The sequence below is a fragment of the Eupeodes corollae genome, chromosome 3 (genome assembly GCF_945859685.1).
Source record: "Eupeodes corollae chromosome 3, idEupCoro1.1, whole genome shotgun sequence".
In the NCBI taxonomy this organism is placed as follows: domain Eukaryota; kingdom Metazoa; phylum Arthropoda; class Insecta; order Diptera; family Syrphidae; genus Eupeodes; species Eupeodes corollae.
This window is the reverse complement of record NC_079149.1, coordinates 94532237-94557775: the sequence shown is the minus strand read 5'-3', so window position 1 is coordinate 94557775 and position 25539 is coordinate 94532237. Positions and strand designations below refer to the sequence as shown.

Below are 25539 nucleotides of genomic sequence, written 5' to 3'. Positions count from 1 at the left end.
ATGTAGACGTATGAAAGCGTATTTTGAGCAAGAGTTCAAACCACATTTACAATAAATAGAAAATTGAATCGCTGTACAGCCCGTACAGCTCGTCGTTCCATCTTCTCCTCCACTCCCCTTCGATGCATACGGGACCGTAGATCACACGAAGAACTTTTCGCTCGAAACGATCCAAGGTGCTTTCATCCGCTTTTGTCATACTCCATGCTTCTGAACCGTATAGCAAGACGGTCATGATGAACGTCTTATATAGCGACACTATGGTCACTTGAGGGATTGCTTTGCTACTCAATTGCTTTCTTAGCCCAAAGAAACAGCGGTTAGCAAGAGCTATTTGAACTCAGCGCTGGTGTTGTTTTCTGCGTTTACAGCGGAGCCTAAGTAGACGAAGTCCTTGACTACTTCAAAGTTACGTCTTTCGATGGTGACATTTTGACCAAGACGTCGGTGTTGTATGGCCTTTCTTGACGACAGCATGTTATTTGTTTTGCCCTCGTTAACCGTTAAACCCATTTTTGACACCTCTGCCTCAATACTCATAAAAGCCACATTGACATCACGCTGAGTTCTTCCGATTATGTCATCAGCATATGCCAATAGTTGGACAGACTTTTGAAAGATAGTGCCTCTAGTGTTGACGTGTGAGCTCTGCAATATTCTTTCAAGCACGATGTTAACAAAATCACTTGACAGCACATCACCTTGTCTAAAACCTTTTTTGACATCAAAAGGTTCTGTTAAGTTGTTTCCAACCTTTATGGAGCAGCGTGAATTCTCCATGGTCATCCTGCACAAACGGACGAGTTTGGCAGGGATGCCAAAACTATACATGGCTCTATACAGCAAATCCCTGTAGATGCTGTCATATGCGGCCTTGAAATCGATGACAAGATGGTGGGTGTCGATTTGGTGTTCTTGGGTTTTTTCCAGGATCTGCCGTAATGTGAATATTTGATGAACTGTGGACTTTCCTGGTCTAAGATCACACTGATAAGGACCTATCAGGTTGTTAACGATGGGCTTTAGACGTTCCCATATTACGGCAGGGAAGATTTTATAGGCGATGTTAAGTAGACTAATTCCTCTATAGTTGGTGCAGTTTAGAGGGTCTCCTTTTTTCAGGATAGGGCAAACAATACTGAGGTTCCATTCTAGGGCATGTTTTCTTCCGACCATATCTTACAGATAAGTTAGTGCATGCTCCTAACCATCTTATCTCCAGCTGCTTTAAAGAGCTCGGCATTCAAGCCATCCGCTTCAGCGGCTTTATTAGACTTCAGCTATATATGGCAATCTTTACTTCGTCTAAGTCGGGTGGACGAGAGTGTTGGCTTTCGTCGTCTATGTTGAATGGATCATCCTGCCTGACAACGGAATTCGGTTCGTCGTCGCCGCATTACAGTCTGCAGAAGTGGTCTTTCCATATCCTCAGCATTGACTGCGGTTCCACTATGATGTTTTCACTTTCGTCTTTGCAGCCTTCGGTTCTAGGTTTATGTAACCTCTTAATAAAACTTTCGAACTTCATTCCTGCTTTTAAACCTCTCAACATCTTTGACCGCACGCTTCTCATGCACTCTCTTTTTCCTTATCAGGAGTCGGCGTTCCTCTCGCCTCTTCTGCTCATAGAGCTCATGAGCAGCTCTCGTCCTTTTCTGCAGCGCCGCTTTGCGTGCCTGTTGTTTGGCTGCATTTACCTGCCGACATTCCTCATCAAACCAGGGGTTCCTTGTTGGTTTACTCTTGAAACCCAGCACATCAGAGTCGGCTTCTCTGATTGCATCTTGGCAATGTTGCCAATGGTTTTCGATACATTGTGGTGGCGGCAAAGAGCTTCGAAAGAGGTTACTTGTAACTCGGTCGGAAAAGGATTTGGCGATCCCTGGCGATTGTAGCCGTTTGACGTTGTACCTTCTCCCAGAAACCTCCCTGTTTTGCTTGGGTCTGGAAATCCGAAATGCTACCTTGGCTACAAGGAGGTAGTGGTTCGAGTCGAGTTAGCTCCTCGGAAAGTTCGTACAGTCATGAAGCTGGAAGTGTGTCTGGCGTCGATCGCAATATGATCAATCTGGTTGACGGTAGATCTGGAGAAGTCCAAGTTCCTTTGTGGATGTTGAGGTGTGGAAAACGCACACTGGCTACCATGACGTTTCGCCCCGCAGTAAAATCTATGAGCCTGAATCAGTTTTTCCCGATTATTCCGCCAAAGATGTCTCCCCTTTTTCCCTTCTTTTATATCGTAGCTAGGACACTGCTTATATGTTTTGTCTAAGGGCTCGAAGAACATATTTTTTGTGTAGTCATCTTTCTCTTCTGTGGGGGCGTTCGCGCATATCAGACTAATTTTGCCGAATTTAGCCTGATGGTGCGTATGGTCATGAGGCGCTCGCTGATGCACCTATAGCTCAAGACTTGTTGCCTAAGTCTGGCTCCAATGACGAAGCCGCATCCAAATAAGCGCTGTTGGTTTTCGTGGTAGCAGTCACCAAGTAAATATCGCAGTTTTTCATCCTCTTTTTGCCTCGCCATCCCATCGTATTTCCTGGATCTCGGTGATGTCTGGTTTATACCGCACGTGGACTGTTAAGGGACCTATCATTCCACGTGCATATCCTCTCTCGTTTGCTACCCCCAACAACTTTCCACTGAGGTTGGAACCCAATCTTTAGTTGAGGTACATGCACCCAATGTTAACCACGGGGAGGTGAGAGTAGGAGTTGATAGACAGAGTTTGTTGTATTGCACATTTATACCTATAATCATGGTCATAATGCCTAAATCATACTTACAACTATGTAAACAAAAATATTCGTACAATGATATGGAGGCTCTTTGGTCTAGAGAATCATCATCTGCCATCTAAAGTGCAGACACACAAAATTGATATTTTCTCTTTAATATCACTTCAATTAAGAGTTTATTTGTAATTCAATTTATGTGACAAATTTAAACATTTGGTTCGAATAGTTTTTGAACAGCCTGTAGTAAGCTAAGCTTAAAAAAGTTTCCATTACATAAAATGAAGCAAAATTGCGAACCTTATTCGTATGGCTATAAAGTTTCTAACTAAGATATTAGTCTTTCTGTCTTTTTCTAGCTTCTTATGTTGTTGCACATGCGCGACGGGATATTAATCTTCGTGTAGTTTGTATGGCTGGTCCAGCCGGGTCTGTCCGCTAAGCGCGAATAAAGTGTAAATAGAAAGAAAAAAAAATTAAATCAAAACGTAAACAATGAGGCACACACTGTATACAGCATACGTTACGTATATCTACAATTTTGTATGACGCGGCTGACAGGTTCAAAAGGGAGGTAGAGGGCGTTACGTTAACGCTTTAATCACAACCTGTAAGACTCTGATCGTAAACATTAGTCAGCCTCAGCCTCAGCCAGCCACAATTTTTGTGTCTGCTATCTCGCAAAAGCATACAAAACATTCACGTATAGATACAGTGTGTTTTTCTGTATGTGGAACGAATAATATGCAGCTCTCAAACCCTCTACTCCAGAGCTAGACACTGATGGCGATCACTGAATGCGACTGGCGGAAAAGTAAATTGTTACATTTAGAGGCAAATAAACTTGTTCGGTTTGGATGTCTGAAGCATGTATTTTGTGATATTTCACTCAGACGATGAATAAATTTTGCGATACACTGTACTTAAAGTCTTGGATAAAATGTCAAATGACATTTAGTAAGTTATCTTATTAATTTCAGGTCATTTTTAAGTGTGATCTTTTTTGTGGAATATTTTGAATTGTTTTTGTCGGAAAACCTTTTAATGTAGTGTTTTTAATTCTACTAATTTCGAACTAAAAATGAAAGATTTACGAATCGAAACCCACATTGGGCGCCATTTGTAAGGAAACCTTTGTCTGGATGTTGAACATCTTCCTCCTTTTTACCGGCATTTTCATAGGCAAAAGAAATATGTCAAAATTGTAAGAAGTTTTTCTGACAAAGTTGGTAAATTTGGTAATGAAACTTAATTTTGACTTTAAATACGATTTACAAGTTTTAAATCTTACTTTCAACTTTAGGAGAGATTAAAAAAAAGCAGTTCAATCAAATATGTTAGAGTATTCACTAAGTTCCAATGCGTTGCAAAAGCTATAGATGTATTTTTGTGGTTAAAGATTGACCCACGAAGGGCATAACAAGTATCAAAATACTTCATGTAATCTCTTAAATCACTTAAGCAGAGGTCTAAAGGGCATTTTTAAAAATAAAGTTAAGAATGTTTGTTTCATCTTATACCTGTTACAACTCACATAATAATATGTTCCTTCCCTGCAGTGGTTAAAGATCGGAAGACAAGGTCGTTAATTTGGTTTTGCGTTCATAAATATAAAATAGAAGTTTCTATATGCGCTCACAAAAGGTGTCAGAAATGGGTTCTTTTTGAAGGGGACAGGATGATGGAGGCACTTTCTCCGAGGTTAACAGCCATATTCCATAAGCTTTGGTAATAAATATAGGTACATTTTTAACAGAAGGTGTGAGTTGGACCTGAACAGTGAACATTTTATAAATTATTTATGTTTTTTCACTATCACTTTATTATTGGCCAGTAATAATAAATGATTTTTTTGCAGGTGGGACAGTAAGCCTATTTCTCATAAAGGTGGTGCAGGTGAATGTAGAATGACAGATGTCATATTAAGAGATTGTGTGTGAAGTAAATGTGGGTAGGTTGTAGCCAAGATGAAGTCATAGAACATTCCATAACGTTTTAAAAGGCTTCAATCTAGTAAGCCTGAAATTTGACTTTTCAAACAAAAATCATAACAACGAACTACTAAGTCGCACCCGCACGTATGTGTTCTTTTTGTCATTATTGTCGTTTTGAATTATTTCTTATAATTTCTGTTCGTAACGTTGTTTGTGCCATCGATAAACACACAACCTTTTTGAAATCTTTCCTGACTATGTCTTCTTAGTTAACAATGCACAGGTTCAGACAACTTAAGAGGCTTAATTTGCAGTAAACAGCTTTCTTTCTTCTTCTTCAAAATTAGACCAAGGCAGCTACTTTATTTTTCAGATGTTTTTAATTTCAAACTTATGACTTTACTTGACTATTTTTTACTTACTGAAAGAACTAACAAAATTATTACCTACAAAAAATCACTACAAAGGTTATAGATTCGATGAGGTTAAATTGGATGTCCGTGATGGAGTTGAACAAACTTAGGCCAGTTTAATCATGAATCTTGAGGCCTTATCTATCAATGAAACTTGTTTGAGACCCTTACAAAACGTGTAAGACTGATAATGGTAATATGATTGAGATCGTTATAGAAGAGTTCTCCTAGGTTTTTCAGCAAGTATGGAGGAGATGAGGATTTAAAACGTTCAAGGTGCTTGCTCTCTCTAAGCAGATCGCATATAAGCTCGATAATAGGTGTCATAACCGAACACTGTCTAATAGGAAAGCACGCCATGAGACTGGGCGTATTCTCAAATGACTTTTGCAGAAGCTGTATGGACGAGGAAGAGGAAGAAACGGTTCTTCATCTTCTCTGCACATGCCCTGCTCTAGCTCGAAAACGCAAGAATTACCTAGGAGAATTCTTCTTTAACGATCTAAACGATCTAAATCATATCGGGATAATCAGCCTCTCACGTTTCGTAAGAGACTCTAACTGGTTCCATTGAGCTTAGGAGGAAGCCTCAAGATTCATGTGGTATCACAATGGGCCATTAAACTGGCCTAAGTGTGTCCGTTCCATCTTGGACAGCCACTATAACCTAACCTAACCTAACCATGGAGGAGATGAAGAACTGTTTCCTCCTCTTCCTCAACCATACAGTTTATGCTAAAGTCATTTGAGAATACGCCTGCAGCGTGGCGTTCTTTCCTATTTGGTAGTGCCCAGCTATGACAACGGTCTAGTGTAGGCCAGATGTTTTGCGTAATCAAAGGTTATAAGTTCATCATAATTTGTGATTTGTATTATAAGACAGATTTATTACTAATTTTCTAATATGATAAGAAATCCTCTCACATAAAACTTTAAATGAAAGCGTGCACTAAATAAATCACATAATTAGAAAATCAGCTTTTTAGTTGAAAAATGTGATCAGCTGATATTTTTACATTAGCCGACTTGACTTTATAGTGTGGTAGATTTGTCTTGCTTACTTTAAAGTTAAAATTCCAATGAAGTTGCTTTAATTGAAAAAAACATTTTTTGTCAGCTGGCCAAACAGGTTTTAGAAACTTTCGTTACCTTCAAGACCGTTATGTCGTTTGAACCAATAAATTAACAAGTAACTCTTCTTATAATTTAATACCAAAGCAAGAACAACATTTTCATAAGGTTATTGCTCGTTCCGAGTTTTGATTTTTTTCCCATTAGCTGATATTTTCAAAAGTACCCGTGGCGTGATGGTTAGTGCGTTAGATTGCCATGCGAGACGTCTTGGGTTCGAGCCCTACTTGTGCCACCTAAAGTTTGTTTCAAGTGTACTGCAACTTGCGAGGAATTGACAAACTGTCCAAGAGTAATTCTTGTCATAAAAAAGTGCTTTCTCAAATAAGACGTTCGGATTCGTAATATAAACTGAAGGTCCCCTCCATCTCTGCAATTACTAACACAAGGGAATGGTTGAGAGTTTTAAGTCACTAGGTCTTGGTTCTCTACCGACTGTCGGGCCACCTTATTTATTTTTGATATTTTCAAATAAACATTAAAAAAAGAGGTTGGGATGCGACCCATACTGATAACTTCTCATTCGTATCCGTCTGTCGATTTTTCAGATAACAAATTTGGGGTCGATATCTTTCTTTATTCTATAATATTTGAGTCGAAAACCAACGTCAATTGGATTTTCTAAAACATTAACTAGAAGTTAGCAATATTTTGCATCTGTTTTATTTCAATATCTGTTTTTGTTCCCGACAATTTGAACCAAAAACTAAATTGTATCAATTTGAGCAGTAATTTTTTAAAGTTTTGATTAATTTTTCTAAGAACATTACTTTACGTTAACAATAACATTTTGCATTCAGCCAAATAATTTTGATGTCACTACATTCATCACAGATATTCGAATCGTTAGTTAGGTTAGGTAGGTTAGGTTATAGTGGCTGTCCAAGATGGAAACGGACACACTTGGGCCAGTTTAATGGGCAATTGTGATACCACATGAATCTTGAGGCTTCCCCCTAAGCTCAATGGAACTAGCTTGAGTCCCTTACGAAACGTGAGAGGCTTATTATACCGATATGATTTAGATCGTTAAGATCGTTAAAGAAGAATTCTCCTAGGTAATTCTTGCGTTTTCGAGCTAGAGCAGGGCATATGCAGAGAAAATGAAGAACTGTTTCTTCCTCTTCCTCGTCCATACAGTGGCGTGCTTTCCTATCGGACAGTGTCCGGTTATGACACCTATTATCGAGCTTATATGCGATCTGCTTAGAGAGAGCAAGCACCTTGAACGTTTTATATCCAGTGTTGGCCAGATGTTTTTTGTGACTTGACACGTGGTGATGTTGTTCCACCTGGTGCCTGCCCTTCTCATAGCGTAATGCATTTGCAGCAGTTTACAAATAGCGATTGGTATGCCAGTACTTGTCAAACGTGGTATTATGGGCTGTACTGTACCGTTCCTGGTGAGTTTATCTGCTTTACAGTTACCTGGAATGTTTCTATGGCCCGGCACCCAGCAAAGGTGTTTATTAAACTGTTGCGTCATCTCCATTAGAGATGATCGACAGTTATGGACTGTTATAGAGTTTGTAGAGACAGATTCCAGAGTTGATAGAGGCCTGGCAATCAGAGAAAATGCGGATATCAGGTGTTGGTATCACGTTTTCTTTGAGCCAGGACAAGCCTGGAACACGCTACAGTGATTGGGAAGGCTTAATTTCAGTCCTTCAGAGTACACACCTTCACCAACCCCTTCTTTTGTTTTTGACAGATCTGTGTAAAAATGAATTGACTCATCCTCCAAGAGTGTCCTATCCTCCCAAAAAGATTTGGGAGGTATAGAAATCTGGAAATTTCTGTGGAATTGCATTTGGGGGATGGTGTAGTCTGTGTGCTTTGGAATTGATTCTAAATACCTTAAAATTACGGAGTTGCCAATGTTTTTGTAAGTCCACTGCTACAAAGCTTTGAGGCGAATAGCAGAGCTTGCAGCTATTTGTTTGCTTAATATGTCAAGAGGTGAAAGGTAGAGCAAGGTGTCCAGTGCCGCAGACGGTGTCGTGCGAAGCGATCCGCTTATACATAGGCAAGCGAAACGTTGGACTTTATTTAACTTATCCCTGTTTATACATTTCTCTAAAGCAGTCCACCAAACTGCCACACCGTACATTAAAATCGGTCTGATTACCGATGTGTATAGCCAATGTTCTGGGTTGTAAACCCCATTTATTACCAATAGCTTTTTTGCAAGAAAAGAGAGCGACAGAGAGAGAGCTTTTTTGACAAATTCAGCTGTTATTTGAAGTGTCATAATATTAATTCAACGCTAATGGACCTTTTAATAATCAAACACCAAGCATACCTACATTTATTTTCTATCACTGTTCTATTTCGAACGTAGCCACTTTTAGGACACTATGCGTTGTCTATTACTTTCATGATCAACCGAATACGCAATCAATTGATAAAATTGGAAAGATTTAAAGAGAATAGAAGCTGTTGGCAACGCCATAATTATTACATATTATCGATATTTTGACATTTATATTAGTTTTCATTCATTCTTACTTCTTATTCTTTCTTTTTAATCTGAACCTTTGTACCAGCTAGACGCAATAAAACACGTGAATTAAATATATTGTATTTCTTAATAATTTATTTTCTCTTTTGAACAGAATAATTTGTGTGATCACAAGAGATCACAACAGTGGCGACGAGGATATTAGGCATTTATCAAATTTAAAAAAATTCATTTGTCTCATCATGGAAGAAATTTTCCAAACGTTGCTCAAGCAGATGCAAGAGCAGCAGCACAAAGACAATCTGGCCATGCAAACGTTGGTCTCGCAGCTACTATCACAGCAGTCAGTAGCAACACCTAACCTAGACAATGTTAAAGTGGAGAGCAAAAGCCCAGAATTTATAATGGAAGCACTCGCATCCAACATTACTGAGTTTTGCTTTGACATCGAAAACAACCTCACTTTCGACACAGGGTATGCTCGTTATGAAGATCTTTTCGAAATCGATGCTTCAAAATTGGACGATGCAGCCAAAGTCAGGCTTTTATTGAGAAAACTCAATTCCATCGTTCACAGCAAGTATATCAACTACATTTTGCCAAAGCACCCTCGTGATCATACGTTCAAGGAAACTGTGCAGAAGCTCACTCAACTATTTGGCTTCCAAACATCACAATTCAATCTTAGATATAACTGTCTACAGCTCACGAAAGAATCACATTGTGATTTCATCACATACGCAGGTATAGTGAACAAGCATTGCGAACAGTTCAAGCTAAGAGATCTAACCCTAGATCAATTCAAATGCTATATATATGTAATGGGAATGAAATCAGCATCTGACTTCGAGGTCCGCACCAAAATGCTGACAAAGTTGGACAGTGAAGGTTCTACCATTACGTTAGACATTTTATCAAGAGAGTGTCAACGTTTAATCAATTTAAAAACAGACACAGCACTTATCGAGAATGCCAAAACCGATGCTGTAGTGAACCGACTACACACAACAAACAGCAGTAGCAACAAGTCAAAAGCCATCCCAAAATCTCCATGCTGGTTCTGTGGAAACATGCATTTCGCCCGCGATTGTTCATATACAAAACACAAATGTGGACAATGTAACAACATAGGCCATAAAGAAGGGTACTGCAATGCGGGGAAAAAGAAGAAAAATCAAACTCACAAAAACAACAGACCTAAAGCAAAGACGAATTTAAACAACAACAAAACATTCAGGCCAGAATTAAAAAGCATTTTCATCACCAACAAAATTGAACCATCACAGAGAAAGTACGTGAGCGTCAACATAAATGGTACAAACATCGACTTGCAGTTGGACACAGCATCCGATATTACAATAATATCAGAGAAAATCTTCAAAAATATTAATGTTCCACGTGTTGACAAAGTTCCACACACAGCCCGAAGTGCAACCGGCAAATTACCATTGTCAGCCCAATTTGATTGCAATGTCAAATTCAGAACGAGACAGGCATATTCTACATGTTATGTTACTCCAATCAAAAATTTAAACGTCATGGGGCTCGACTGGATTAAGGCATTAAATCTTGAAGAAATGTCAATAAGTGCAATCTGCAATCAAGTCACAAGCGAAGCTGAAAACAAAAAAAGTCCAAATGAATCTATTCAAAAAAATATTTCACTTTTAAAACTTTCTTTTCCAGACGTTTTCAACGATTCTTTAGGCCTGTGTAACAAAACAAAAGCACACCTGGTGACAATGCCAAACATCCAACCAGTTTTTCGACCAAAGCGTCCAGTCGCTTATGCTGTCAAAGATCTCGTTGAAGCGGAGCTGCAGCGTCTACAAGACACCAATGTGATTTCGCCAGTTAACTACTCGGAGTGGGCCGCTCCTATAGTTGTCATAAGGAAATCGAATGGAAGCATACGCATTTGTGCAGATTTTTCCACTGGTCTCAACAATGTGCTCGAAAGTCATCAGTACCCTCTGCCATTGCCAGAGGATATTTTCGCAAGGCTGGCCAATGCTAGATTTTTTAGTCACATAGATTTATCAGATGCATTTTTGCAAATTGAAGTCGATGAAGAGTCAAAGCATCTACTCACTATAAACACACACATGGGTCTCTTCCGATACAATCGAATGGTGTTCGGAGTGAAAACGTTCCCGTCAATTTTCCAACAAGTCATGGACCAAATGCTTGCTGGACTGTCAGGTGCAGCAGCTTACATCGATGACATCTTTGTATCCGGAACAGACTTGGAGGAACATAATCGGAACTTGCATGAGGTTCTATGTCGTATCCAAGACTACGGATTTAAGATCAAATTCGCTAAATGCAGGTTTTTCGTCAACGAAGTCAAATATCTCGGGTACGTTATCAACCAACATGGACTTCATCCCGATCCGGAACGTATATTGGCCATCAACAACATGCCAGAGCCAACCAACGTGTCAGAGCTCCGGTCTTTTCTAGGTGCTATAAATTTTTATGGAAAATTTGTAGATGACATGCGACACCTCAGAGGACCATTGGATGAATTGTTGAAGGCAAATACAAGGTGGGTATGGACAAAAGAACACCACAATAGTTTTCTCAACCTGAAAAAGATTCTGTCATCTGACCTGGTCCTAGCTCATTACGATCCTAAGCAAAACATTATCGTGGCAGCAGATGCCTCCAACTATGGCCTAGGCGCATGTATTATGCATGAATATCAGGATGGAACAATTAAAGCGATCTGTCATGCATCACGATCGCTCACACCCACTGAAAAGGCCTATAGCCAGATTGAGAAGGAGGGTCTTGCTCTTGTTTTTGCTGTGACTAAGTTTCACAAAATGGTTTTTGGTCGAAAGTTCAAGCTACACACAGATCATAAACCACTTCTGGCTATATTCGGGAAAAAGACAGGAATAGCCGTTCATCAAGCAAATCGTCTACAACGATGGGCAGTCAAGTTATTGGCATACGATTTTGACATCAGTTTTATTTCAACCAGTAGCTTTGGATATGCAGATGTGCTCTCACGGCTCATCGATAAAAACATCCAAGTAGCAGAGGATTTTGTGATTGCATCAATCAAAATTGAACAGGATGTAAAACAAATTCTTGCAGACAATCTCGGAAATCTGCCAGTTACTCATCAAATGGTTAAGTTTGAATCAGCGAAGGACATCATACTGCGTCAAATATTTCATTTTGTGGCTAATGGCTGGCCGAATGAAATCAAAGAAAATGGTGAGTTAAAAGCATTTTTCAACCGCAGGGAAAATATCAGCATCATCGACGGATGTATCATGTTTGGTCAAAGAGTCGTCGTTCCAAAACTTTATAGAAGAAGAGTTCTCAAACAACTCCATCGTGGCCATCAAGGTATCGAAAGAACAAAATCTATAGCCAGAAGTTTTGTTTATTGGCCAAGCATCGATGCTGATATCAAAATACTCATCCAAAATTGTAACAATTGTGCGTCAGCAGCCAAGATGCCAACAAAAACATTGCTTCAGCCATGGCCTACACCAACAGAACCATGGGAACGTCTCCATCTGGACTACGCTGGACCAATCGAGGGAAATTATTTTCTGGTTTTAGTAGACGCCCTCTCTAAATGGCCGGAAATAGTTGTAACAAAATCCATCACTACTCAGCGTACTTTAGAGATTCTCAGCGAAATATTCTCCCGATTTGGACTACCGAAGACGATCGTTTCAGATAACGGGACGCAGTTCAAGAGCTCCCAGTTTCAGCAGTACATGGCAGAGAATGGTATCCAACATCTTTGCTCCAGTCCGTACAACCCGATGTCTAATGGACAAGCCGAACGGTTTGTGGACACCTTCAAACGTTCTCTTCTGAAATTAAACACGGAGGGAACAATCACTCAAAATCTTCAAACGTTTCTTCAATCTTACCGCTCAACACCAAACCGAAATTCACCAAACTCAAAGTCTCCAGCCGAAATCATGTTTGGCAGAAATATTCGCATCAGCTTGAATCTTATTAAGCCCAATCTTAATGAAAATCACCAAAACCAAAATGAGACTATAAATGACAAAAATCAAACAACCATGTCCAAACAATTTAATCGAAAATTTGGTACCAAGTCGATATCATTCAACAGCCAAGATTTAGTTTATGTGAGTATACACACTAATAATAACAACTTCCAGTGGCAGCCAGGACAAATTATTGAACGTTTTGGTAAGGTCATGTATAATGTTTTAATGCAGAGTGGCAGACTGATTCGTGCACATGCAAACCAACTTCGAATACGTCATAAAAAAGACATCACTGCCAAACCTCGAGTCGATAAACCATGGGACATGGCACTGGATGTGTATGAATGCGATACAACACCTTGTGAACTAGTTCCGCCATCAGATAGTGATAACTCTTCCAATGTTAGGACTTCACCAAATAAAATTCTACCTGCTGTACCATTTGTGCCACGTCGAACTCAGCGAACACGACGACCAATCAATAGATTTGTGCCTGGATAATTTTTCATCATGATATGCAGATACCTATCTCAAAAGGGAAGGTGTTGGCAACGCCATAATTATTACATATTATCGATATTTTGACATTTATATTAGTTTTCATTCATTCTTACTTCTTATTCTTTCTTTTTAATCTGAACCTTTGTACCAGCTAGACGCAATAAAACACGTGAATTAAATATATTGTATTTCTTAATAATTTATTTTCTCTTTTGAACAGAATAATTTGTGTGATCACAAGAGATCACAACAGAAGCGTTACTTATACCTCAAGGCCTATACATCATCAATGCATTATCAGCCCAAAATATTGCTGCTTGAAGTGCAAGGGTTCTTGAATGACCGAATTTATCAATTTAAACAAAGGCAAAGGAGTACCCGTGGCATGATGGTTAGTGCGTTGGACTGTCATGCCAGAGGTTTTTGGGTTCGATCCCTGCCTATGCCATCTAAAGTCTTTTCACGAGTACGGCCTTCAAATTCTCCAAGAGTAACTCTTGTCATGAAAAACTGCTTTCTCAAATTAGCCGTTCGGAGTCGGCATATAAACTGTAGGTCCCCTCCATTCCTGACAACATTACTCGCACACAGGAATGGTTGAGAGTTGTAAGTCATTAGGCCCTAGTTCTCAACGGACTGCTGCACCACCCAAAAAAAAAAAAAGAGGCTGGTGTGCGACCAACACTGATAACTTCCCATCCCGTCTGTCGATTTATCCTGCTTAAAAGTTTGTCTATATGTACGCGTATCAATTTTTACCAAATTTGAGTACTATTTTTTGTAGATTTTATTTTTTATGAAAAAACGGACTGTTGGATTTTTATATAACAATTACTGAATATCGAAAACATTATTTTCTGTGAAATAAAATAAGTTTGAAGCCAATATTTCAAATTTTTGAAAAGATATTTGAGTCGAAAATCAATTTTTACCAACTTTTATTCATTTTTTTAGGTTTTTATTTTTTGTAAAAAAAAAACTGTCAATTCGATTTTTCTCAAGATTTTTCAAAATGTCAAAAACAATATTTCTTATACGTTAAAATAAGTTTGAAGCCTAAATTTCAAGTTTTTGAAAAGATATTTGAGTCAATATTCAATTTTTACTAACTTTGAGTAATGTTTTTTTTAGATTTTTATTTTTTATATAAAAAAAAAATTTGATTCGATTTTCTCAAAATTTTATGAGATGTCAAAAACATTATTCTTCGTTGCACCAAATTGTTTTGGAGATGAAATCATATTTTAGTCGTAAAATTTTAGAGGTGACAAATTTTTTTTCAGTTTTTTTGATATATAAAAAAAAACAGTTAAATGGCATTTTTTCAAAAAATACACTTGTTTAATATCACGTTACAATATATTAAATAAAATTTAATTCAAGTCTCTAGCGTTTTTGGTTAGTAGGATATTTAGGGTTAACCAAAGTGTTCACCTTTTTTCAAACTGCTATGTTAAAAAAAAACACACGCAATTTTCTTGAGAGCCCTTTCTGAATTCAAAATGGTTTAATTATGTGCTAAATTTTGTTGTTAACGTAAAAAATTGTTCTAAGAAAAATCCAATCTGTAATTTTTTATATTAGAAGTAAAAGTTTTCAAGAAATGCTACTAAAATTAGTAAAAATTAGGTTTTCACTGAAGATTTCGTTACGAGTATAAAAAATAGATTTTGAAATCTCTATATTCAAAATATTGTTGATAATTTTTAGTTCATATTTTAAGAAAAATTCAAGTTACAACTTTTTTTATAGTAGGTACAAAAAAGCTACAAAAACAACAAAAACAAACTGATAAGGAATGGTTTTCGAATTAAGTATTAAGAGAAGAATGAAAGATATTGACTTCAAATTATTCATCTTACACATCTACTCGTATATGGTAAAGACGAAATACGGAATTTCTTTCAAAATCCTTTGTCTCTCTAAAAACCTAAACAAATATTTCCGTTCACAAACCACTTTAAACTTCACGAATGTATTAGTCGATCAATTAAAAACATTGACATTTTACAAAAAAAATAACTTTTTATTCAGTATCATTTCAAATACAAACTTTTCAATATTATACTTCAAAGAATATTTTATAGTCTTGAAATAACCACCTCCTCTTCATCTAGTCACGAAACTGTCTTAACATCGCCAGTCATTGCAATGCATTCAATTTCCACCAAAGCATCCATTGGCAAACGAGCGACTTGGAAACAAGAACGAGCTGGAAACTCTTTCGTAAAAACTATACGCGAGAAAATGAGAGAAAAACAAAACAAACAATTATAAATTATTTATAAACATGTTTACCTCAAGTTAATTCAACTAGACCCAATGGAGTACTATTATTAAACATTCAACTTATAACTTTATTAAACGGCAGAATTTATTCTGATAAGCGAACACTGCAAGATAATGCGACTTATCGATTTGACAGCTCGATTTGAGTTTCAAAACAAGAGGTCAAATTATATTCCAATCTGCCTTATCTTATCTAGAATATTGTTGATCTTTACGTATGGTATAACTTACTTGTTTTGTAAACTTCATTGACTGTTCCAAAATCTTCAAGATCCTTTAGGAAAATAGTATTTTTAACAATTCTATCCATTCCAGAATCAGCTGCTTTGAGAGTAGCTTCCATATTCTTTAGAGCCATACTTGTTTGGGCTGCAACTCCATCGACTAGCTTCATTGTGTTCTTATCCAAACCCAAACATCCAGACACATAGACTGTACGGTCCGCAACAACAGCTTGGCTTTTGGGTGGAAATTAATTGGATAAGTTCATATATTCTTATATGGTTTTCTTTTGGAACTGAAGTATTTTATAAAACTCACTTGTATGGAGCTACCGGCTTAGCAGCATTTGCAGTGCTCACCAATTTCCTGATTAAAGTTGACATTTTATTCATAAATGAAAGATTATTACTAACGGCGACAGTGTCTGAATGCTTTGAACTGAGAACAGAAACTAATAACGGAAAACGAGCTGTTAAGTGAGCTAGAGTATGATTTCGTTTTATCAGTGACGTCGACGAAAATTATGAGAAAATGAAGTAAAATTAAAAAAACAGTGATGCCAATTAGATTGTTATGTGAAACGTTATAGTTAGAAGCTATGATAAATATAATTGTGCTTATTACAAACTATAAAGGAAGCTCAAAGCAGATACAAATTGAAGAACTGAGTGCAAAAGCTTAAATGGTTTCTATGTGTTATGCACATTTGCTTCTTTTAAATTTGTTAATTTTTTTCGATTTAGATTTCCTTTCATCTGAAAGTTTAAGAAAAAACGTTGTTAGTAAGATTTTGTTTATATTTTATATGCATGTCATATAATAGTTCTGATCATCAGGGAAGATTACGATAACTCAGGCCACAAGATATTATAACAGATTTGTATAGAACAGTTAAAAACCAAGCATATTTTACTATGGGAGGGGGGTCTATGTCCCCCCGTTTAGGCAGGAGGGGCAATTTAAAATTCACGAATCTTTTTTCACTTTAGTTTTCAAAAGATTCAAAGATTTTATATTAGTAAATATAAAACGTTCATTGTGTTTTTTAATTAGCCATTAGTTTAACAAAAGTGTCACTTTTGCTGTTTGTGGGACATTTACAATTCTTGAAATTCGTGTTTAAATCTCAGTTCTAGAGCATCTAAAGCAATTTTACTTTAAAAAGTATATTTCTTTAATTGTTTCAGATTTTAAAAGTTTTTGAATTCAACAGAAATTTAATTTTGAAACAAATAAAATGCATGGGTCGCTAGAACTTGTTAATATCTTCCTAAAAGTCAGTTTGAGTTATCAAATATATTTTAGGATTTGAAAATGACCTGCGAAATAAGTTTTTCTCAAAAAAAAATGCCATTTGTAAAAGAAAATCTATGCACGATCAACTTAAAACACAAATTTAATTCAAAATTAGGTTTGTGAACTTAATGTTAGCTGCGTTTTATTATCGCGCATAACTCGCGTAGGTTACTGACTTACAGCTCGGTCCCTAGCTAGCTGTCTCCAGTTTCGCATGCCAAGTTGGTTGAGGTACTCTCCCACCTATGTGCGCGGTCTTCCTTTACTGCACCGTCCCTCGGGATTAGATTCCAACACCTTCCGCGCTGGAGCGTTGATGTCCATTCGCTCTACATGACCCAGCCATCTAAGCCGTTGGACATTAATTCTGCTAACTAGGTCAGTGTCGCTGTACAGCCCGTACAGTTCGTCGTTATTATCTTCTCCTCCATTCTCCATCAATGCATACGGGACCAAAAATCACCCGAAGAATTTTTCTCTCGAAGCATCCCAAGACGATCTCATCTTTCTTTGATAGGGTTCAGGCCTCAGCTCCATAAATAAGAACCGGGATGATGAGTGTCTTATAGATGTGATTTTAGATGCTCGAAAGAGGACTTTACTTCCCAATTGCCTTCTAAGTCCAAAGAAGCAGCGATTTGCAAGAGTTATTCTTCGTTTGATTTCAGCGCTGGTGTCGTTGTCTGTGTTAATAGCGGTACCTAGGTAGACAAAGTCCTTAACTACCTCGAAATTATAGGTGTCCATGGTGACGTTTTGTCCAAGACGTCGTTTTTCAATGTTCGTTTTTGATGACAGCATATACTTTGTCTTGCCCTTATGTCCATCTTCTTCGCTTCCGACGCAATGCTCAAAAACGCTCCACTGACATCACGCTTTGATCTTCCAATTATGTCAATATCATCTGCGTATCCGAGTAATTGGATGGACCTTTGGAAGATTGTGCCTCTAGTGTTGACGGTTGAGTTTTGCACGATTCTTTCCAGAACGGTGTTGAAGAAGCCATATGACAGTGCATCGCCTTGTCTAAAACCTTTTTTGACATCAAATGCATCGGTGAGATCTTTTCCGACTTTGATAGAGCATCGTGCATTCTTCATCGTCATTCTGCACAAACGGATAAGTTTAACAGTGATGCCAAAACTAGACATTGCTCGGTAGAGCTCTTCCCTATAGATGCTGTCATACGCGGCTTTGAAATCGAAAAAGAGATGGTGGGTATCGATTTGAAGCTCCTGGGTTTTTTCCAAGATCTGCCGTAGTGTAAATATTTGGTCGATAGTGGACTTTCCTGGTCTGAAGCCACACTGGTAACAACCAATCAGGTTGTTGACAAAAGGCTTCAGACGTTCACTAATATGGTAGAGAGGATCTTCTATGCAATGTTAAGGAGACTGATGCCTCTGTAGTTGGCGCAGTTTAGAGGGTCTCCTTCCTTATGTATCGGGAACACTATGCTGAGATTCCACTCATCGGGCATGCTTTCTTCCGACCATATTTTGCAGATGAGTTGGTGCATGCTCCGTACCAAGTCATCGCCTGCTACTTTAAATAGTTTGGCAGCGGTGCCGTCAGCTCTAGCAGCTTTGTTTGACTTAAGTTTAGTTATAGCTATCTTCACTTCGTCAAGGTCGGGTAGGCGGAATTGTTGATCTGCGTCGCCTAGGTTGAGTGGTTCTATCTCCCTTACAGCGGAATTCGGTTCGTCATAGCCGTTGTATAATTTGGAGAAGTGTACTTTCCATATTCTCAGCATTGGTTCTACTACGATGTTCCTCTGATTATCTTTACAGGCTTTGGTTCGTGGCTGATACCCTTGGGAGGTTTTTTTTACCTTTTGGTAAAATTTACTCATTCCTGTTGTGACATCCCTCTATGTCGTCGATCGCGCGCTTCTCGTGCTCTCTTTTTTCCATCTAAGAAGCCGGTGTTCCTCTCTCCTCTTCTGCTTGTAGAGCTAGCGAGCAGCTTTGGTCCTTCTGTGCAGCGCAGTTTTGTATGCCTCTTGTTTCGCTGCATGCTTTGCCGGCATTCGTCGTCAACCAGAGGTTTCTCTACTGTGGCCGTGTGAAACCTAGCCTAGCGGTATCCCTGATGGCTGCAATGCAATGTAGCCACTGGTTTTTAATGCTTTATGCAGGCAGCATAGGACTCCTTAAGAGGTCATTAGAGACTCGATCGGAAAAGGACATGGCAGTCTCTTGCGATTGTAGCCGTCTAACGTCGAATATTCTCACAGTACTTCCTTGTTTTGGCTTGGATCGGGATATCCGTAGACGTACCTTGGCTACAACGAGGTAGGGGTCCGAGTCAATGTTGGCCTCTCAAAATGTTCGGATATCCTGTATACTGGAGAAGTGTACTCCGTCGATTGCCATGTGGTCAGTCTGGTTGACGGTTGATTGATCAGGAGATTTCCATGTCCCCTTATGAGATGTGTGAACTGTGTACTAGCTTGGCATTAAAATCTTCTAAGATAATTTTAATGTCAAAGCCGGGGCACTTCTCATAAGTCTTGTCAAATAGCTCGAAGAATATGTCTTTGGTGTCTTCATCTTTCTCCTCTGTTGGGGCATGCGTGCATACTAGGCTTATGTTGGCGAATTTAGCCTTGATGCGGATTGTCGTGATGCGCTCGCTGACACTGTTGAAACTCAGGACTTTTTGCCTGAGTCTAGTTCCAACAACAAATCCACACTCAAATAGACGCTGTCTATGTTCTCGGTGTTAGTCGCTGTAGTATACATCGCAGTCTTTTACTTTGCGTTTGCCCAGTCTATCCCATCGCACTTCTTGGATGGCGGTAATATCTGACTTGCAGCAGTTTAGGGCTTCCGCTAATTGTTCGGCCGCACGTGGTCTGTTAAGGGACCTAACATTCCACGTACAGATCCGAAGTTCGTTTTCCTTATTTCGTTTGCTTGGGTTGTCAACAGTGAATCCGTCCGTATCCGAAGCTTGTTGGAACTTCGCAACTAATGTATTTTTTTACGTGGTCAGGAAGTCACCCCGACGGCACAACCCCCAACCTAAAGGGCCAGATCCTTAGTATAACTTAGTATGACTTTTTCGATGGCTAAGGGACTTCTTTGTCTTGGATCTATATTGTTTTATTTTTGCAGGAAAATCAATTTGGGTCATTGGCTATGATAAAATACAATTTTGTTAACACTTCTTGGCAAAGTCCAAACCCAAAAAAAATAGTTTTAGTTTTGGCGGAAATTTGGCTTAAGCGCAGCTAATAATGATGTTAACAACACTAAAAGTAATAAATTGTGCGGTTCAGTAATTTTAAATGAGCTATTTGAATCGATTAACTAAGCTTAACCTGTTTTAAGATTCGTCAATGATCATTTATAATTTCTATACCTCGGTTACACTTTATCAATCCAAAATGCAATACAAAAAATAATCGACCAATATTTTCCGAATACCAATTAATCTTTTAGAATTGAAAAGATAATCCTCCCTTTTTATTTAAACACAGGTCCTTGAGCATGGTTCAAAGATAAATTAGTATTTTTCTCATAAACCCTTTATGATCGGTCATCTTTCCAAAACGATTAAGTTTGTTTAAACAACTTGATAACAACGTTAAGTAAAAGTACAAATAGCCCTCCCAATAAGCAAACTGTCATCGTACATCAAAACTTAATTTTCACAGTTATATTGGACTTTATAAAAAAATGTTGTTTTATCAAAACCAGGTCAAAGATATATCTTTCCGATCTTCTGTATAATCGAGTCAATTTGTTGCAATCGAATTAATATATAAATTACTCATCTCAAATGTTTATTAGTTAATCCTAGCAATTATGCTTGAAAGATGCTATACACGAATGACTGACCAAACCTCCCCTATTACTCATTGTATAAGATAGGAAGTTCGATCTTTAAACGAGGTAATGTTTGTTTTATGTTTTGTAAATCTTCGAAAAGCGTGCGTCCTCCTTAATCCAAAAATGTCCGTTCAGAACAAGAGAATCAAATCTCTAATTATACCTTAAGACCACCACCATAATATTCAATCCATATACGGTGCTTGGTGTACATAAATTTCACCGAACGTGTGCGTGCCCCTTTGGGAGAAGAGAAATTCTACGTCCACACCTTGGTGCTTCACATATAAAAATGGATAAATAAAAAGATTCGATGCGCCTACGGAAACTGTGTTTTTATTTTCTTTACAACTTTTGGCATCATGGATGGTGTCCTCTTTTTTCTTTTCGTAATTTTTCAACTTAATTACTTTCGCGGATTGGTAACGCGAGAAGGATCACTTACAGTTATTTAGTGAAAACCCAAATACAAAAAAAAAAAGAACCGAAAAGAAAAGAAAGACTTTAAGCTACGACAATGTTGACGGCAAAGACGACTACGACGAAGACGACTTTACGACACGGCAACGACAATGCAGACTCATCCTTAAAACACCCACCACAATGCTGCTGAAGATTGATGGGAAGGATTATGCTTCATTTGCAATTCATGATCGCCAGAGTTGGCGTTCGTCAATTCAAATGGTATAAGTGTACGCCCGATATGGTTCGTCTTTACGATGTCAAGAATGCTAGGGTAGGTATATTATAACTACCGGAGTGCGGGAGTGGTAGCAGTTAAGTTAGTTATGCATCTTCGGTACTTCAAATGCTTTGACATCTGAAGTGGATCTTCAAATTGGAATTTAGATGGTGTCAAAATTGCAATGAATACGAATAAAGGCAAATTTAGAAAGCCGTTTAAGTTCAATGGGCCCTATACAAATAAACAAATTTAATAATTGACATTAGCAACTGAATGCGTCACTTTTGACAAATGTATTCACTGGCTTAAACGTTACTATTTGTTTCATGCAATTCAATTGTGCCAAAGGAGCTTGACAGGTAACTTGTTTACACATGTCACGTACAAATTGTCGAGTTTATACTCCACCTTATTAACTTCCCATAGAAAGTTATTGTAATGGGTCCGATTTGTCAAATTGAAAATTTTGACATTTCTCGACGTTTCAAGGTCCATAGAGTCAAAATAAAAGATTTTTAGATTTTTAGAAAGATGTATGTGCGTGCGTGTGTACGTACGCTCGTACGTACGTACGTTCGTACGTTGGCGACGGTTTTTTCGTCGTCCATAGCTCAAGAACAAGAAGAGATATCGATTACCAATAAATTTTGTTATACAGACAATAAGGCAGAAAGATTCAGAAGGGGCTATCAAAAAAATTGCGTGGGTGGTTTTTTACCATAGCAGTTTAAAAAAGAGGTGAAAATTTGGGTTAAAACTAAATATCTCATGACCCAATGACGCTAGAGACTTGAATTAAATTTTATTTAATATATTGTAACGTGAAATCAAAGAAGTATATTTTTTGAAAAAAAAATCCATTTAACGGTTTTTTTATAAATCAAAAAAAACTGAAAAAAACTGTCACCTCCAAAATTTTACGACTAAAATATGATTTCATCTCCAAAACAATTTTGTGCAACGAAAAATAATATTTTTGACATCTAATAAAATTTTGAGAAAAATCGAATTGACAGTTTTTTTTTTATAAAAAATAAAAATCTAAAAGAAACATTACTCAGAGTTGATAAAAATTGAATATCGATTCAAATATCTTTTCAAAAACTTAAAATTTAGGCTTCAAACTTATTTTATCGTATACGAAATATGGTTTTCAACATTCTGAAAAATGTTGAGAAAAATTGAATTGACAGTTTTCTTACAAAAATAAAAACCTAAAAAAAAAGTATAACAGTTGGTAAAAATTGATTTTCGACTCAAATATCTTTTCGAAAATTGCAGATATTGGCTTTAAATTACTTTTATCTTTCAAAAAATATTGTTGTTAACATTCAATAAAATTTTGAAAAAAAATCGAATTGACAGTTTTTTTTGCAAAAAATAAAAACCTAAAAAAAAATTTACAAAAGTTTGTAAAAATATATTTTCGACTCAAATATCTTTTCAAAAATTGCAGATATTGGCTTTAACCTGCTTTTATCTTTCAAAAAATATTGTTTTTAACATTCAATAAAATTTTGAAAAAAATCGAATTGACAGTTTTTGTACAAAAAATTAAAAACCTTAAAAAAATTAACAAAAGTTGCTAAAAATTGATTTTCGACTCAAATAACTTTCCAAAACTTTGAGGTAATAGCTTCTAACTTATTTTTACTAATAAGAAATATTATATTCAACATAAAGACAAATTTTGAGAAAAATCGAATTGACAGTTTTGCTTACAAAAAATAAAAACCTAAAAAAATGAATAAAAGTTGTCAAAAATTGATTTTCAACTCAAATATCTTTTCAATAATTGTAGATATTGGTTTTCAACTAATTTTATCTTATAAGAAATGTTGTTTCCAACATTCAATAAAATTTTGAAAAAAATCTAATTGACAGTTTTTGTAGGAAAAATAAAAAAACCGAAAAAAATTAACAAAAGTTGGTAAAAATTGATTTTCGACTCAAATATCTTTTCAAAAATCTAAAATATTGGCTTCAAACTAATTTTGCTTATAAGAAATATTGTTGTTTATATTCAATAAAATTTAAAAAAAAAATCTAATTGACAATTTTTGTACAGAAAATTAAAAACCTAAAAAAAAATTAACAAAACTTGGTAAAAATTGATTTTCGACTCAAATATCTTTTTTAAAATTTTTAAATATTGGCTTTAAACTAATTTTATCTTATGAAAAATATTGTTTTCAACATTCGATGAAATTTTGAAAAAAATCGAATTGACAGTTTTGCTTACAAAAAATAAAAACCTAAAAAAAAGTGTATATAAGTTATCAAAAATTGATTTGACTCAAATAATTTTTCAAAAATTGTAAATATTGGCTTTAAACTACTTTTATCTTTCAAAAAATATTGTTGTCAACATTCAGTAAAATTTTGAAAAAAATGGAATTGACAGTTTTTGTACAAAAATTAAAAACCTAAAAAAATTTAACAAAACTTGGTTAAAATTGATTTTCGACTCAAATATCTTTTCAAAAATTTGAAATATTGGCTTCAAACTTATTTTATTTCACAGAAAATATTGTTTTCGATATTCAGTAATTTTTATATAATAATCCGTTTTTTCATAAAAAATAAAATCTACAAAAAATAGTACGCAAATTTGGTAAAAATTGATACGAGTACATATCGACAAACTTTTAAGCAAGACAAATCGACAGACGGGATGGGAAGTTATCAGTGTGGGTCGCATCCACGCCTCTTTATAATTTTTTATTTCTAGTGTTTTACTACAAGAAGAAAAGAACCATTTCTATACCCATTTCCTTTCGACTTGTATGATCGAAAGCTCGAGGTGAAAAGCGGTCGAATTTTCACCTCACTCCATTTTTAAGATGGTTGAAAAAAATGATGTCTGCAACGTCAAGCTCGCTTCAACTGTGAGAATAACAAAACCTCCGCGACGCCAAAGCAAAAATTTCGTGTTAAAAAAGTTTAACGTTGTTATCAGAGAACCATTATTTGATTTGATCGAATTAGATCCATGATTATAAGGGATCAAGCACTGAACCAGGTTCACTTGGGTTTGACTATCATTGACATTAATGAGGTAGATTTCTGTGCAGAAACGTCACAATTTAATCCAATTCACACTTGGCTCAGAATCCAAACCAGTAGCATTCACACGTTTTGGACTTTTTGTCCTGGATTACCAATAATTATATTAAGGCATAAGCCTTTGCTAATACTCAATCCAAAGGATACATTCTGTCTTCCTGAAACATGCCTTCAATTAAATTTAAAAGTTACCGTTGAATATTCGGTTAGTTGACTTAAAACAAAACAAAAACTACAAAACTTCAAATTTGTAGTTAAAAATTCAGTTCTTTCTCTTGGTGTGTTGTGGCACGGTGGCGTCGGCGGCGGCTCGAAAGTCAGTCCATTCATTCGCAGTTCATGAGCTGGCTGTAATGATAATGCAGATATATGACTGTCGTGTGGACGTTACTTAATTTATACTGTTTGCCGTATTAAATGACATCCTTCTGGGTCTAAAAGCGGTAGTTGCAGTAAAGCTAACTCTGCGTTGCGTCGGTCGTCGCTGTTATTTCGGCCCATTGCCGTTGGGTTGCTTGTTTTTTCATGAGTCTCCCAGACAATCCACTCTTTCCAGCCTCTTGCCTGTATGTGACAGTTCCAAAAATGATTTCAATTTCTTGGCAGTGGGCAATGGAAGTCCTCTTTACTTGTATCTAGACTCTGTGCCTTCTGGCTCAATGATCATATGGGTAATTGTTCAACGCGTTATCTTCAGTTGGAGTTTCAGTTGGTAAGGTATGTACAGCCATTAGTTATGTGGCTATGACAACGAGAAGAGGTTGTATGGTGATGCTGTAAGACAATGTACTGTGGTGCAGTACAATTTATTAAGTTTGCAGGTAGCAGTCATATGTTACGCGTTGTCGGTTGTCATGTTTCAGTGTGTATGCGGTGGTGTCTTAACATTTTGTTAAGGATCTCTTTTTGGCTTTTGCATTTTAGACTTTTGCATTATTTTTTAGTATTGTTATAAGGAGGAGGCCGAAAACTAAG

General features: G+C 36.9%; 2 protein-coding genes across 2 annotated transcripts; one reads left to right on the top strand and one right to left on the bottom strand.

The window, feature by feature from the left end:
• The first annotated feature begins 9516 nt into the window (after positions 1 to 9516).
• On the top strand, positions 9517 to 13330 carry LOC129952801 (uncharacterized protein K02A2.6-like). The gene has a single exon (XM_056065631.1). The coding sequence runs from the start codon at positions 9541 to 9543 to the stop codon at positions 13165 to 13167; it is 3627 nt and encodes a 1208-aa protein (XP_055921606.1). The 5' UTR covers positions 9517 to 9540; the 3' UTR covers positions 13168 to 13330.
• Positions 13331 to 15172: 1842 nt separating this feature from the next.
• Positions 15173 to 16157, bottom strand: LOC129950848 (rutC family protein UK114). Its single transcript, XM_056062766.1, has 3 exons — positions 15997 to 16157; positions 15688 to 15914; positions 15173 to 15400 (listed from the first exon to the last, which is right to left on the bottom strand). The coding sequence occupies exons 1-3, from the start codon at positions 16068 to 16070 to the stop codon at positions 15285 to 15287; spliced, it is 417 nt and encodes a 138-aa protein (XP_055918741.1). The 5' UTR covers positions 16071 to 16157; the 3' UTR covers positions 15173 to 15284.
• Positions 16158 to 25539: the final 9382 nt, after the last annotated feature.